The sequence below is a fragment of the Microcaecilia unicolor genome, chromosome 13 (genome assembly GCF_901765095.1).
Source record: "Microcaecilia unicolor chromosome 13, aMicUni1.1, whole genome shotgun sequence".
Lineage (NCBI taxonomy): Eukaryota > Metazoa > Chordata > Amphibia > Gymnophiona > Siphonopidae > Microcaecilia > Microcaecilia unicolor.
The window spans coordinates 18706966-18721045 of NC_044043.1; the positions used below are offsets into that span (position 1 = coordinate 18706966).

Genomic DNA, 14080 nt, shown 5'->3' on the forward strand with positions numbered 1-14080 from the left:
ATCAACACACCTAAACTAAATCTACCAGTCTCGGACACCCTAAAAATTCTTGGAGTCACTATTGATCGACACCTGACACTTGAGAACCATGCGAAAAACATAACTAAAAAGATGTTTCACTCAATGTGGAAACTAAAAAGAATCAAACCATACTTTCCAAGGACTGTCTTCCGCAATCTGGTACAATCACTAGTAGTCATCTGGACTACTGTAACTCACTTTACGCTGGTTGCAAAGAACAAATACTTAAAAAACTCCAGACTGCCCAGAACACGGCAGCCAGACTAATATTCGGCAAACCAAAATACGAAAGCGCGAAACCTTTACGTGAAAAACTACACTGGCTCCCACTTAAAGAATGGATCACATTCAAGCTCTGCACCCTAGTCCATAACATCATCCATGGCGACGCCCCAGCTTACATGTCGGACCTAATAGACCTACCACCCAGGAACGCAAAAAAATCTTCTCGTACATTCCTCAATCTTCATCCCCCTAAGTGCAAAGGCCTGAAATACAAACTAATGCACTCATCTACCTTCTCCTACATGAGTACGCAGTTCTGGAACGCGTTGCCACGTCACCTGAAAACGGTCTATGAATTGACCAACTTCCGTAAAGCATTAAAAACTTATCTCTTTGACAAGATATATCACAATGAGCAACACATGTAACTGTACAACCCTTAATACATCCAGCATTATCTTATAATGCCTTTTGCTCTTACACTATCATGTATTTCATCTTCATGTAACCCAAAACACTCTGTAAAGCCAAATGTATACTCTCTTCTATTTCAGTATCCATGACGAATTGTAAGCCACATTGAGCCTGCAAAGAGGTGGGATAATGTGGGATACAAATGTAACAAATAATAAATAATAATAATAATGTTACCAAATGGACAAAAATGTTTTTTGCCATTTAGGGGTGTTACAGACACTATAAGACTTCCACACCACCATTAGTGCATGGTTTGTTTCTCCAGTACCAAATTTTAAACAGTGTTTTAACCACAGAACGCCTCACTCAGTATTTTGGATGGGCCCAGAAGTAACTTGGATGGGCCTTTCCGCAACCCCTCCCCCAAATATCTTCCCAGTGATATTTTTTAAAATATAGATTTTCTTCACCTACCCCACATCTCCCCTCCTCTGCTCTGCAGTGTCCCAGCATCTGTGTTTCTGTCTCTGAACCCCGTCCTTCCCAGTGTCATCCTCGGCGCCTGCAGCAATTCATCCTCGCTGCTTGTGCCGGCCCTGCAGACTTACATCTGCCACATGCCCATGTCCCGCCCTTGCTGACATCATTGCCTATTTCCTGTCTGATGGGATAAGGTTAGGGGACACTAGCAAACTGGTAACAGATTTAAAACCTGTTTAGAGTGGAAGAGTAGCTAGTAGTTAGAGCACCAGTCTTGACATCCAGAGGTGCCTGGTTCAAATCCCACTGTTGCTCCTTGTGATCTTGGAAAAGTCACTTAACCCTCCATTGCCTCAGGTACAAAATTAGATTGTGAGCCTTCTAGGGACACAGAAGTACCCTATGTACCTGAATGTAACTCATCTTAAGCTACTACTGAATAAGGTGTGAGCAAAATCTAAGAAAAATAAATAAATAAATAATATTTATCAAGTTGATATTCAAAGCAATTAAACGAGCTGATTAAATTGCCTGTTTGGAGCTAACCACAAATTTTCAGCCGCATTTAACTGGTTAGTACCACTGAAAAATAACTGGTTAGTGCCAAACTGAAAACTGGCTATATTGGGGGCATTCCAGGGCCAGAAGTGGCACTTGGCCTGTTAAGTGATGATAATTAGCACTTAACCAGTCAGTTTAACCTAAGACTGCTAACTGGATCCAGATTTGTAGGACAAGGTTGATCCAGTGCTGGGTTTACCCCAGTGCATGCTTGGATATGTAGTCTTGCTCTTAGGGAATGCAATGGAGAAATCAGAACTACAACTCTCAGCATGCACTGGGGTAAGCCCAGCATTGGATCAACCTTGTCCTGCAAATCTGGATCCATATTTACCGACAAATTTCTTCAACCTTTTGTATCGAGAATATCATCATATAGCAAGGATTACACTGAGGTTATTAATGTTTTAAGAGGATTAAAACGCACAGAAAGCATTATTTTGACTACCTTTGTTGTGGAATTTCTCTATACCAACATACAACAGGCAGAAGTGAAGCTGTTTTTACATGTAAGGTGAAATTTTGTGGAACCACCTTTGGGTTTTGTCATTGAAGCCCCTGACGCAGCCCTGGCAAGGGCAAAACAAGATCTTGTCGGGCTTTTATCCTATGATTAATGATTCATATATGTATGGTAAAATAAATTAGACTTTTTAATACTACCCTTGTGATCTGCTCCTTTTCTGCATATTGCAGATATCTGCCTATTTTTTTTCTTGAGCCTTACAGGTTAACTGCTTATATAGGACCGCATAAAAGTCTGTCTTATCTTTATGCAGTAACCCATAGCCAGTTAAATGCTGAATATTGCACTTAACTGGCTATGCTTTAGCTAGCTCTGGAAATCTGGAAACATGGCCCAGCAATGAAACTAGCAGCGGTCAGCAAAACACTGATTGCCACTGGCTGAATGTGGGGTCCTATATTTTCAGTCAACACTGTAGAAATTGTTTCTGCATGATATGGTCAAGATTAACAGTATGGATGGTTTAAAAAAAAGGTTTGAACAAGTTTATAGACCATTAACAATTAACCAGGTAATCACCACCTTTTACATATAGGAAAGAGCAAGAGGGATTGGTTCTCCCCATTTGGACCTGCAGATACCATTGGAGACGAGAGTGGGCTTGATGGTCATTTTTAAAGTTCTTATGTTCTGCCCTCTGCTTTAGATCTCAGCTACCCCAAAAGCACCCTACAGATGGTGTCTTCAGTGCTGTATCCTTCAAGCCAGGCTTCCGTCAGGATGACATCAAGATTACTGTATGGAAACGCATGTTTCGTAGGGTGCTGCCAGGTAAGCCCAGGCCCCTACCTAAATCCAACAGAGAACCAGGCCCCATTCCAATCCCATGACCGTTTTACAGTCAATCAGCTTCTGGGCCCCATGCCAGTCAAACACCTGACTCACATTCAGCTAGCTTCGATCCTCTTTCAATTTCATGTCTAGCCCACAGTCAAACTGCTCTTGGGCCCTACGGTGATCCCACACCTGCCATGCAGCAAGCCATATCCCAGGCCTCATGCCTATCACACAGTAATTGGGCCCCATCTTGATCCTGTTTCTCATTCTCTAGTCAGCTAGACCCTGGATGCAAACCAAAAGCCAAGCCTGTTCCATAGATAACCAGCCCCAGGCTTTATTCTGATCCCATATCTGAAGTGTGATCAGCCAGTCTCTCTATTCTGGCCTGATCCCCATCCCTAGGAATACTTTGGGACTGACTCAGAATTTGAACAATTGCAAGATGTTTGGGAAAGAATTGAAAAGCTCCACACCAGGGCCTCACTGTTTACTGCTCAAACTCCTCCACTTCAGCCAGGGGAAGGAGCTGGAAGAGGGAGAAGAAGAACAATTATTTTCTGCTCTGAAGTGTCCACTCCAGCCTCACCACCATTCTTCCTACTGTCAGCCTCACTCTTTCCCTGTCAACAGGCAGCAGGTTGGGAGAAACAGAAATGAAGGAGCTGAAAAAGGGAGCAGAACAATTATTTTCTGCTGCTTTTATGCCAACTTCACCCCTCCTGCCCTGTTTAAATAGGCACCATATGGGAAGAGCCAGGAGGGGACAGATTGGAATAGACACTGCTCATCCTGGTGCTCTGTAGACTCCAGACTCAGCTGAAAGCAGAGTAGGAGGGAGGAAGGAGATTCCCAGAGCACAAGTCATAGAGCTGTGAGTGGTGTTTTAGGGAGCTGGGAGGAAGGAGAGTGCTACATTCAAAGCTGAAGAAACAGAGGGAGCGATTGACTATGGGGCTGATTTTCAGACCATGGGAGTTGGACCAGCTAACTCCTGTGGTTGGTGCTATTTCTGGTTTAACTTTGGCCAGTCAGACTTTAACTAGCCAAGCCAATATTAAATGCTGGCCAGTCAAAGTCAGACCAGCCAAAGATATTCCAGGGTTTCAAGCACCCAAATATGCCCGTCAAACTTGGCTAGCCTGACTTTAAAAATCAGTAGATAGCTGGTTATATTGCCTGATATAACTCGCTAAACACTAATCAGCAATATTCAGCAGGACATGGCCGGCCATGTACCACAGAATATCGGCGGATAGTCGGTTATCCCACATGTAACCAGCCAGGTGCCGATCCTGGGTGGTCAAATGTGTGTGTGTGTGTGTGTGCATGTTGATTAGCAGGAGCTGGGGGGGGGGGGGGGGGGGTGGAGGGTGAGGTTGAAAGAAAGAAGCTGATAGCCATGCTTCCCTTCCCCCCATAGATGCCCCATATATGAGCCCAGCTGTGACCTTCCCCGCCTGCCTCAAAATTTATCTCTGCCACCGCCCACCCCCTGCAGAGCCCTTCCTCAGCTCCCCAACAGAACTCCTTGCCACGGCTGCCCAGCGTTTACGCTTCTTCCCCCCACATAATTTCCTCCACACCCCTTTCACCTAGTTGAGCCAATGAGCATATGCTACACGGACCGACGAAGACAGCCAATAGACGGTCAGGCATTGTACAATCGAGCTGTGCGGGGCTGAGCCAGGCTGGAGCAGTGTCTCTATTCATTGCCCCGCCCTTTACATACACAAACACACACACTCAGATGTACGCAAGTGCACAAGGCGCTATTGCTAGCGTGGAGACTTTACTGTCTCTTCTCCCTCGCTTTTGCACTGTGACTGTTCAGCCTGCGGCGTGGGGAAGCGCCTTGGGTGCGTGTCTGTGAGGAGTATAGAGCGAACTGACTGCCGCACCCCGTAACTGGCTTCTTCCTTTGGCAGTTGCTGACCGTGGAGTTCCTGCTGCTCTTGTCGACCAGGTAAGAGCTCAAGGAGTTGTTGTGTAGGTGGAGAAGGAGGGTGTGTGGCCCCTTTTTATTTTAAGTCACAGCGACGGCTCACCTCCAGCCTTTCCCTTCTCGCTCAGTGTCCCGCCCTTGCGGAAACAGGAAATACCTCATCAGAGGAAGGCGGGGCATTGAGTTGGAACGGAAAAGCTAGAGGTGAGCCGTTGCTGCAATCCGAATGACCCAACTTAAGTGACTCAACCCTGCAACACTTCACTATCAAAGATCGTATTGAACATTGACAAACCCTTTTACCTCAAACCCAACTTGATTGAATCTTATCTTCCCTACCCCACTACAACATTTTGTACTTATCCCGTACCGGACTTGGCGAATGCCTTCACGGTATTATGTAAGCCACATTGAGGCTGCAAATGTGTGGGAAAATGTGGGATATAAATGTAACAAATAAATAAATAAACTTAAAATAAAAAGGTTTAAACACTGAGCAGCTGTGGCAGGAATGGAAAGGAGAGCTGTCGGTGAGCTAATGGCAGGCAGGTGGGGCTGGGTTGGACCTCAAACTCTAGGGCTGAAAAGGGGGGCTGGGGCTGGATGGGCGGGAGGGCAGAGGAGAGAGGAGAAATTACTGGACATGGAGGGGAGGGCAGGGGCAGAGGAGAATTGCTGGACATGGATGGGAGGGGAGGGCAGAGGAGAGAGGAGAAATCACTGGACATGGAGGGGAGGACAGGCAGAGGAGAATCGCTGGACATAGATGGGAGGGGAGGACAGGGGAGTGAAGAGAAATTGCTGGACATGGAGGGGAGGGCAGGGGAGAGAGGAGAATTGCTAGATATGGATGGAGGAGGCAGGGGAGAGAGGAGATTTGCTAGATATGGATGGATGGAGGAGAGGGCAGGGGAGAGCGGAGAGTTGCTGGACATAGATGGATGGGGGGGGGGACGGGGAGAGAGGGGAGTTGCTGGACATGGATGGATGGAGGGGAGGGAAGACAGGAAGAAGATGCACATGGATGGAGGGGAGGGAAGAGAGGAGAAATGTTGGACAGGGATGGAGGGAAGGAAAGACAAAGGAAGGAGATGCACACGGATGGAGGGAAAGGGAAAGAGGAGAAATGCTGGACATGGATGGAGGGGAGGGAAGACAGAAGAAGTAGATGCACATGGATGGAGGGGAGGGGAGTGAGGAGAAATGCTGAATATGGATGGCGGGGAAACTGATGAATTTAAGGGCTGGATTGGAACTTTGAGGGCAGATGCTGAAACTGGAGGTAGAATAGGGACAGGGCTATAAATGGTAGACAGGATGCATAAAGACACAGGAGGATGGTGGACATGGTGAGAGAAAAAATATCAAATGGAAAGAAGACACTGCATAAAACAGAAGACACTGGAACCAAAGTGAATAGAAAAACTAAATGCTCGGACAACAAAGGTAGAAAAAAGGTATTTTAGTCAGGATTTATTAATTGCAATATGCCAGTTTTTGGAAATGCCTCTTGACATCCAGTTTAGATTCTTTCAACCTCACTTTTTCACTTGATAAAGCTCAAGCACTGCCAGTTCAATTTATTATTCACTAAATCACCAGTTCATCAACAATTCCAGTAACCCTTTACTCAAGTGAAAAAGTGAGGTTGAAAGAAACTAAACTGGATGTCAAGAAGTATTGTGGTTATATTATAGAATCCAGTATAAAGAGCAGATAGTGTGCCAATAATTGAGCTTTGGGAAATGTGCATCTGTGATATTTTGCATTTAAGTTTTAATTTCTCTAGTATTGCTGCATGCCGAGTCTGACTTCTTGAGGTAACTTTCCAGTTCAGTATTTTGCCTTCATATCTTTTGATTTCTAGTTCCTTGTGTCATATCTGTTGTGCCATGTGTTTTTCATGTGTGATCAAGGTGCAGTATTCTGCTAGTGTGTAGTATTTGCAGCCTTTTTTGTTTTGTATTTTTCACTAGGTAGTGTATTGGTGTTTTAGAGCCCGGTGTAATTACAGTGCTGCCTTTCCACACATAAGGTTGTAGCTTGTCCTGTCCTTGGAATTAGTGCTGTTATGAGTTGGTAAGGTTCTGAAGTTTGTGTATAGTGTTTTGCAGTGGAGAGATTGTGTGTTGGACTTACTGAGGTGACATCAACACTTTAAATTAAAGTTTGTCATAACATCAGACATGGTTTTACAATATTTTGGAAGATCCGATGTTGAATTGTTCCATAGATGTGTATTTGATTTAGTGTTGGTAAGTGCTTGAAACTCTGAAAGCAGCAGCTTCAACACCTTTTTATCTAAATTTTATAAAGCTTTTGAAATTGGCACTTACTGTTCCTGTTGGCACAGCTACCTGTGAGAGATGCTTTTCTGCCATGAGATGTGTACGAAACTAGCTGAGATCCACAATGGGTCAGGAAAGACTGACAGCTTTATGTTTACTGAACATTGAAAGTGATCTTGTTGGAGATATTAACCCTGAGCAGATGACACCTATGATGAGAAGTCTAGTCGCCGGATGTTACTTCACTAATGTGACTGTTGCAGGAATTACCACTATTGTTAGTAGAATCTGTGGTACTTCAGGAGTCAAACAGCACACACCAGAATGAGGGAGAAATCTTCTTTATTTGCCAGCAAACAAAGTAGGACATCAGCACTAAGTCTCTTCTTCTCTTTCTCAGCTCTCTCCTTCTGACGTAAGCTGCTTCTGCTCTCAGTTATATACTATTCCTAAACCCCTTCTAGCCCCCCTTTCTCACCAGATGGTAAAGAGTAGATTGATTACCCTGCCTTGAACTAATTATTACTATACATTACTTAAAAATATCAGTTACATAGGTTTGAGACATTTCCTAAACTGACCTATGATCTGGGGCCTCTCACACTAGACAATGTGGCACCTATCTCTTGCATTTTATTATGCATTCTCTTATTCCCAGTCATAGCTTAAACTGCTAACTGGATTCTGGCATTCATTAAGGGGTCAAGGGCCAATCTTACTTAATGGCATACAGATATAGTTTGTTATTACTTTCAGGACCAGTCCTACACTTAGCTATAATTAATCAAGACTTCCCTGACCTCTTTCACCTATTAGCTAGGACTGTGGATAATTCAAACCAGATGATGACCTTTTAAACTCTTACTTGAAAAGTAACACTGAGTTGAACAGATATTCTACATAGAAATAGAACTTATTAATTACACAGAATAAAACATATTCTACAATAAGCAGAAATCAGAATTCCTTATAAGACAAAATCTAAATACTTATAATGGTATCTAGAATTATTTATCTCTACTCTATCTCCTTCTAACCAGCATTAGACTAATCCTTTTAAAACTACAGTATGCTTTGCTTGGTGATCCCCTCGAGATTGAATGGCCTCCAGATGTGGTAAATAATACCTATGACCTAACATTTAACTCAAAAAGGGACAAAGCAAGTTTCATTTCTCTCTGACCTTTCTAACCTTTAGTCTAGCAAAAGCTAGACTTCTAAATAATCTAAACCAGATGGCATTCTTCCATCACTTGCAGAACTGAAGAGTTAAAATAGAATTAACAAATATAATTTCTCTGCCCACGCTGCCTCATTCCCCCCTTTGAGACTAAAATCAGCTTATGCAGAGATAAGTCTCACAACTCAAACTCTGGGGATTATAGTGATGCCAACTCCATACCTCCTCCTGGGGCATAACGTCTAGGAATAGGCTTGTGAATCACCATTACCCTACTCGTTAAGGTCCGACGGCATACTGCCGAAGCACATGAGGCTAGGAAACAAAACAACAATCCTGCTAAAACTAAAATTATTAGGGAAATGAACAAGGGACGTATCCATGAGGTCAATGACCACCACCAGGAGGTAAGGTCTAATCCTCCTCGGTAATCCTCCACATTAAGGCTAGCCAACTGTAGGACTTTATCCATGGCATGCCTAACTACATGCGTCCTATTTATGACAATGGTACAGCACTCTGAAGAATTGAGCACTGTGCAGAGGCCACCCTGGGCTGCAAAGAGGTAGTCAAGGCCCATACGGTTATACCGAGAAACTACACTTAATTCATTAATTTGATCCTGCAATGCATTGACTACCACATTCAGCTCATGAACTAAAACATGGAGTAGGGACTGAAGTCGCCGGGTAGCCATGCCTAGTTCAGTAATACCCGCTACCGGGCCCCCAATTGGAATCCAGGCCGTGGCAGAAAGGGCCACAAGTCTCTTTTTAGTCAGAGGATAAGTAGAGTTGATATACTGGAGGGCTAATTCAATCGCCTCATCTTCTGTGGCAACGGAGGAGGGTAAGGACAAGGCCTCTCGCTTAGAGCGGTGCGGGGATGGTGGCTTGAGAAGAGGAATAACTTTAGGAAAATAATTCAAGGTTACCAATACACAAAAATCATACGTGGGGGGAAGAATCATGTGGAGGACATTATCACAGAGCCAGTAATGGCCAAGGAGAGGGTGAGGGAAATTCCCAATAAATGTTGGCTCAGGCTGGACAAGGTACTTAGGATGCCCATAATGCGAGCCCCTATCCCAGGGGGAACGAAGACGAAATGGAGACTTTGCACACCATAGGTGCCAATCCCCAATTGTGACAGGCTGCTCATTTGTTATAAACTCTTCATACCCCGGGGACTTATAAAAATAGAAAATAAGCCGGGACACTATAGTCCTCTCAGTGGTACGCTCAGGAGCCAGATAATCACCTGGGTCATAATCTGCAGGTACGGTAGTAGGGCACATAGGAGTACCTGGAGAGACTACCCACATAGATTCCCCCTTCTCTGGGAGAACATTGGTATAGTTACAGGAAATGGGAAGAACAGTTGAGATGTTTCTTGTTAAACAAAACACTCCAGAAGCTGGATAGGGAGACGTAAAGACTGGCCTTAGAGAAGATTCAGAGGGGGAGGTAGCATTATAAAAGGACCACCAAGTATAATCCTGGCTCCAAGGGCCTGAACTCGAAAAGTAGGGAGGTATAAGAGCTGTAAGCGGCACAGGGACAGGAACAGCTGGGACATCTGTGGTATAAGGAGAAAATCGGGAACACACAATACAAGGGGAAGTAATCTTTGCCTGGCTAATTAGTTCCTGGACAGAATGTAGCCAAAGGTTGGAGCGAGTTGGGGTATTAGGAACAAGGAGGCAAGGAGTAGAAAACAACAAAAACACCCAAACTACTAACATTTTCTTTCTTCCTAATCTAAAACAAATACAGCAAACTAATCAAGCAATAATATTCTAACAGTCTGTGCTAGTCACAGATTACTCTAATATAATGTTCTCAGTCTTTGAGTTCTTATACCAGTTGGGATAGAACCTCAACTGACAAGGATCAAGCTCTCAAATTCCAGGAAAGCCAGAATCAGGCAAGAAAGAGTCTCAGTATGAAGCCGAAGTCCAGCAGCTCCTGCGGTATGCAGTTGACCCTTCTTTTCAGCTAGTAGATTCTCTGGTTCGGGTCAAGCGCAGCTTCAATGGCTCCGCTGGATCACTTTCTGCTCTCCACTGTTTAGGCTCCGTCTGATCCGTACTGGGCTCAGTCTGGTCAGCAGACTTGATTCGAGACCAATGGACCCATGGAGTTATCCCTGCGACCTTCATAGCTGTAGGGGTAGAAAGCAAAACAGTAAAAGGTCCTTTCCATCGGGGCCCCAAAGGCTGGAGCCTCCAGTCTTTCACCCAAACTCTATCCCCTGGCAGGAAGGAATGTACCTGAGCCTGGAAGGGGACAGGGTTTATTTCTCTCACATAAGACTGAAGCTCAGAAATTATCCGGCCCAAGAGGGCTACCTGGTCCTGCACCTGGGCAGACCCTAAAGTCCCTATGTCTCCCTTAATTCCCTGCAAAATGGCTGGGGGCTTCCCATACACAATTTCAAAGGGAGAGAGGGCTGTTCCTTTAGTTGGGGTGCATCGGAGGCGGAAGAGGGCTAGTGGCAGTGCCTGTGGCCATTTCAGTTGGGTTTCCTGACAAATCTTTGCTAGGCTATTTTTCAAGGTTCTGTTTGCCCGCTCAACCTGCCCTGAACTCTGGGGACGGTAGGCACAATGCAATTTCCAGGTAATGCGCAATGCGCGGGACAGGGCCTGAAGTGTGGCTTCAACAAAGGCGGGACCATTATCTGAGCCTATGGCAAGGGGCAGTCCATACCTGGGGATGACATCCCTAAGGAGGGCTCGAGCTACTTCTGTGGCTTTCTCAGTAACTGTAGGGTATGCTTCCACCCACCCAGAAAAAGTGCAGACCATGACCAAGAGGTATCGGAGCCTACCGCTCCTGGGCATTTCTGTGAAGTCTATGACTAGGGACTCAAAGGGTGTTAGTCCTCTAGACTGAACTCCTGGTGGAATACAGGGTCCCTGACGAGCATTATTCTGGGCACAGAGAGTACATCGGGCAGAGGCAGTGGCAACCAGACTATCCAATCCTTCCAGCACCACTACTCGACTGAGTAGGCGGGCTAGTGCTGTTTTCCCTAAGTGTGACAAGTCATGAGCTTGAGACACTACAGGCCAAGCTAGGTGGCGTGGCACCAGAACTCTAGTATCAGGGAGATGTAACCAGCCATCAGGTCTCCTTACTGCACCTTCCTCTTGAGCCCATTTCTCTTCCGTTTGGGTGTATATAGGCGTCCATTCTTGCAGTCGAATCTGGAACAGGGGGGTCACAGTACCTGCTGGGGGTCCTCGAGCAGCTTCCTTGGCCACCCGATCAGCATGGCGGTTCCCTCGGGCCACTGGAGTATCTGTCCTTTGGTGTCCCCGACAGTGAATGACAGCTACCTTCTTAGGGGCCCAAACGGCTTCTAGCAACTGAAGTATTTCAGGTCCATACTTAACAGGTTGGCCTGCGGCATTTATGAGTCCCTTTTCCTTATACAAAGCTCCATGAGAGTGTAGAGTTGTGAAGGCATACTTGGAATCAGTATAAATGTTGGTCACCAGTCCTGCTGCTAGCTCCAGAGCTCATATGAGGGCCACAAGTTCTGCTTTCTGGGCTGAAGTTCCTTGGGGCAGGGCTCTTGCTTCTATCACCTTATCCTCTGTCACCACAGCATAGCCTGCCAATCGCTTAGAGTTCTCCACGTAACTGCTTCCATCTGTGAAATAAATTACATCTGGGTCCCTCCAAGGAACATCTTTAAGATCTGGTCGACTGGAGTACACTTCATCCATGGTTTGGATACAGTCATGATCCGGTGGTCCCTCAGATGCTGGCAAAAGAGTGGCGGGATTGAATGTAGCCACTGTTTCCAGGTGTATCCGTGGATTCTCACACAAGCTGGCTTGGTACTTAACCATGCGGCTATTTGTAAACCAGTGATTGCCCTTGTACTCCATGAGGGTGAGAACTGCGTGGGGGACTTTAACAACCAGTTCTTGCCCCAAGGTCAACTTGTCAGCTTCCTGGACCAGTAAGGCTGTTGCTGCAATGGCCCTCAGGCAGGCTGGCCATCCTTTAGCCACTCCATCCAGCTGTTTAGACAGGTATGCAACAGGCCTCTGCCAGGATCCCATCATCTGGGTCAGCACACCCAGAGCAACCCCCTGTCGCTCGTGGACATACAGTGAGAAAGGTTTCTCCACATCAGGAAGGCCTAACGCAGGGGCTTGGAGTAGGGCTTTCTTTATGGCAAGGAAGGATTGTTGAGCAATAGGTCCCCATTCAAATGGTTCCTTTTCACCCCCCTTTGTGGCCTGATAAAGGTGTTTCGCCATCAGTGCAAAATTTGGAATCCAAATTCTGCAGAATCCGGCTGCTCCCAGAAATTCCCTAACTTCCCTTCTGGACTTGGGTTGGGGAATTGCAGCAACCGCTTGCTTCCTACTGACATCCAGTCTCCGACTTCCCTGGGAAATGCAGAAGCCCAGATACTTCACTTCTGACTGACAGAGTTGGGCCTTCGAGCGTGAGACCTTATAGCCTGCATCCAAGAGTAACTCCAGCAATTCTCTGGTAGCCTCGAAACACTCTTCCTGGGTCACTGCTGCAATCAGGAGGTCATCTACATACTGGAGTAAAACTCGCCTGGAAGGCTCGGATTTAAAAGTCTTAAGGTCTTGTCCTAGGGCAGTCCCAAAAATGGTGGGGGAGTTCTTGAACCCCTGTGGCAGGTGGGTCCATGTATACTGAAGCTTCCGTCCTGTTACTGGGTTTTCCCATTGAAAGGCGAAAAGCAGTTGACTGGCGGGGGCCACCCGAATACAAAAGAAGGCATCTTTTAGGTCCAGTGTTGTGAAATGGGTAGCTCCAGAAGGTATCAATCCCAGCAGGACATATGGATTAGGCACTACAGGGTGTAATGAAATAGTGGATTTGTTGACCACTCGTAAGTCTTGGACTGGCCGGTAGTCCTCAGTCCCTGGCTTCTGGACTGGCAACAGTGGCGTATTCCATGGAGACTGGCAAGGACGAATAATTCCATGGGATAGCAGACGATTCAGATGTGCTTGAATCCCTTCCAGAGCCTTTCGGGGAATTGGGTATTGGCGAAGATGGATTGGCCGGGCACTTGGAAGTAAATCTACATGAACAGGAGGAATATTTCGGGCCAACCCTGGGGGATTATCTTCTGCCCATACCCCATTGACCTGGAAGCTGTCGGCCAGGGATAGGTCAACTTGGCCATGCGACTGATGCAGCCGCCATTCTTCTTCAAGGGGGCAGCAGAAACTCAATATACCCTTAGGGCTGGATGTCGGGGGCTGAAAGGAGACTGAAGTCTGGCCATCTGAGTCAAAGGAAATTTGGGCCCTAAGCTTGGACAGCAGGTCCCGGCCTAACAAAGGGATTGGACAGTCTGGCATATACAGGAATTCATGAGTGACTGTGTGTGAGCCTAATTGGCATCTACGGGTCGTCAGGAAGGGCCTCCGGTTCTGCACCCCCGTGGCTCCCACCACTCGGACAGTTTTTCCAGACACAGGCGCTAATCGCTCCGTCACAACAGAATGTTCAGCTCCTGTATCAATCATGAATGGAATTGAGCGGCTCCCTATGGTTAGCTTGACCATGGGTTCCTGGGAGCCCAGTTTGTAGGAACCCGGTCTGTCCTATTCATCCCATTCTGCCATCTCGGCTATCCCAATGATGTCAGAT

General features: G+C 46.1%; 1 protein-coding gene across 2 annotated transcripts in view; it reads left to right on the forward strand.

The window, feature by feature from the left end:
* Positions 1 to 14080, forward strand: part of TRIM50 (tripartite motif containing 50) — a 226388-nt gene that overhangs the window by 196140 nt on the left and 16168 nt on the right. For both annotated transcript variants that reach the window (XM_030185755.1, XM_030185756.1), the window contains exon 6: positions 2877 to 3001. In XM_030185755.1, coding sequence (XP_030041615.1) covers positions 2877 to 3001 — 125 coding nt within the window. The remainder of the gene's footprint in view (positions 1 to 2876; positions 3002 to 14080) is intronic.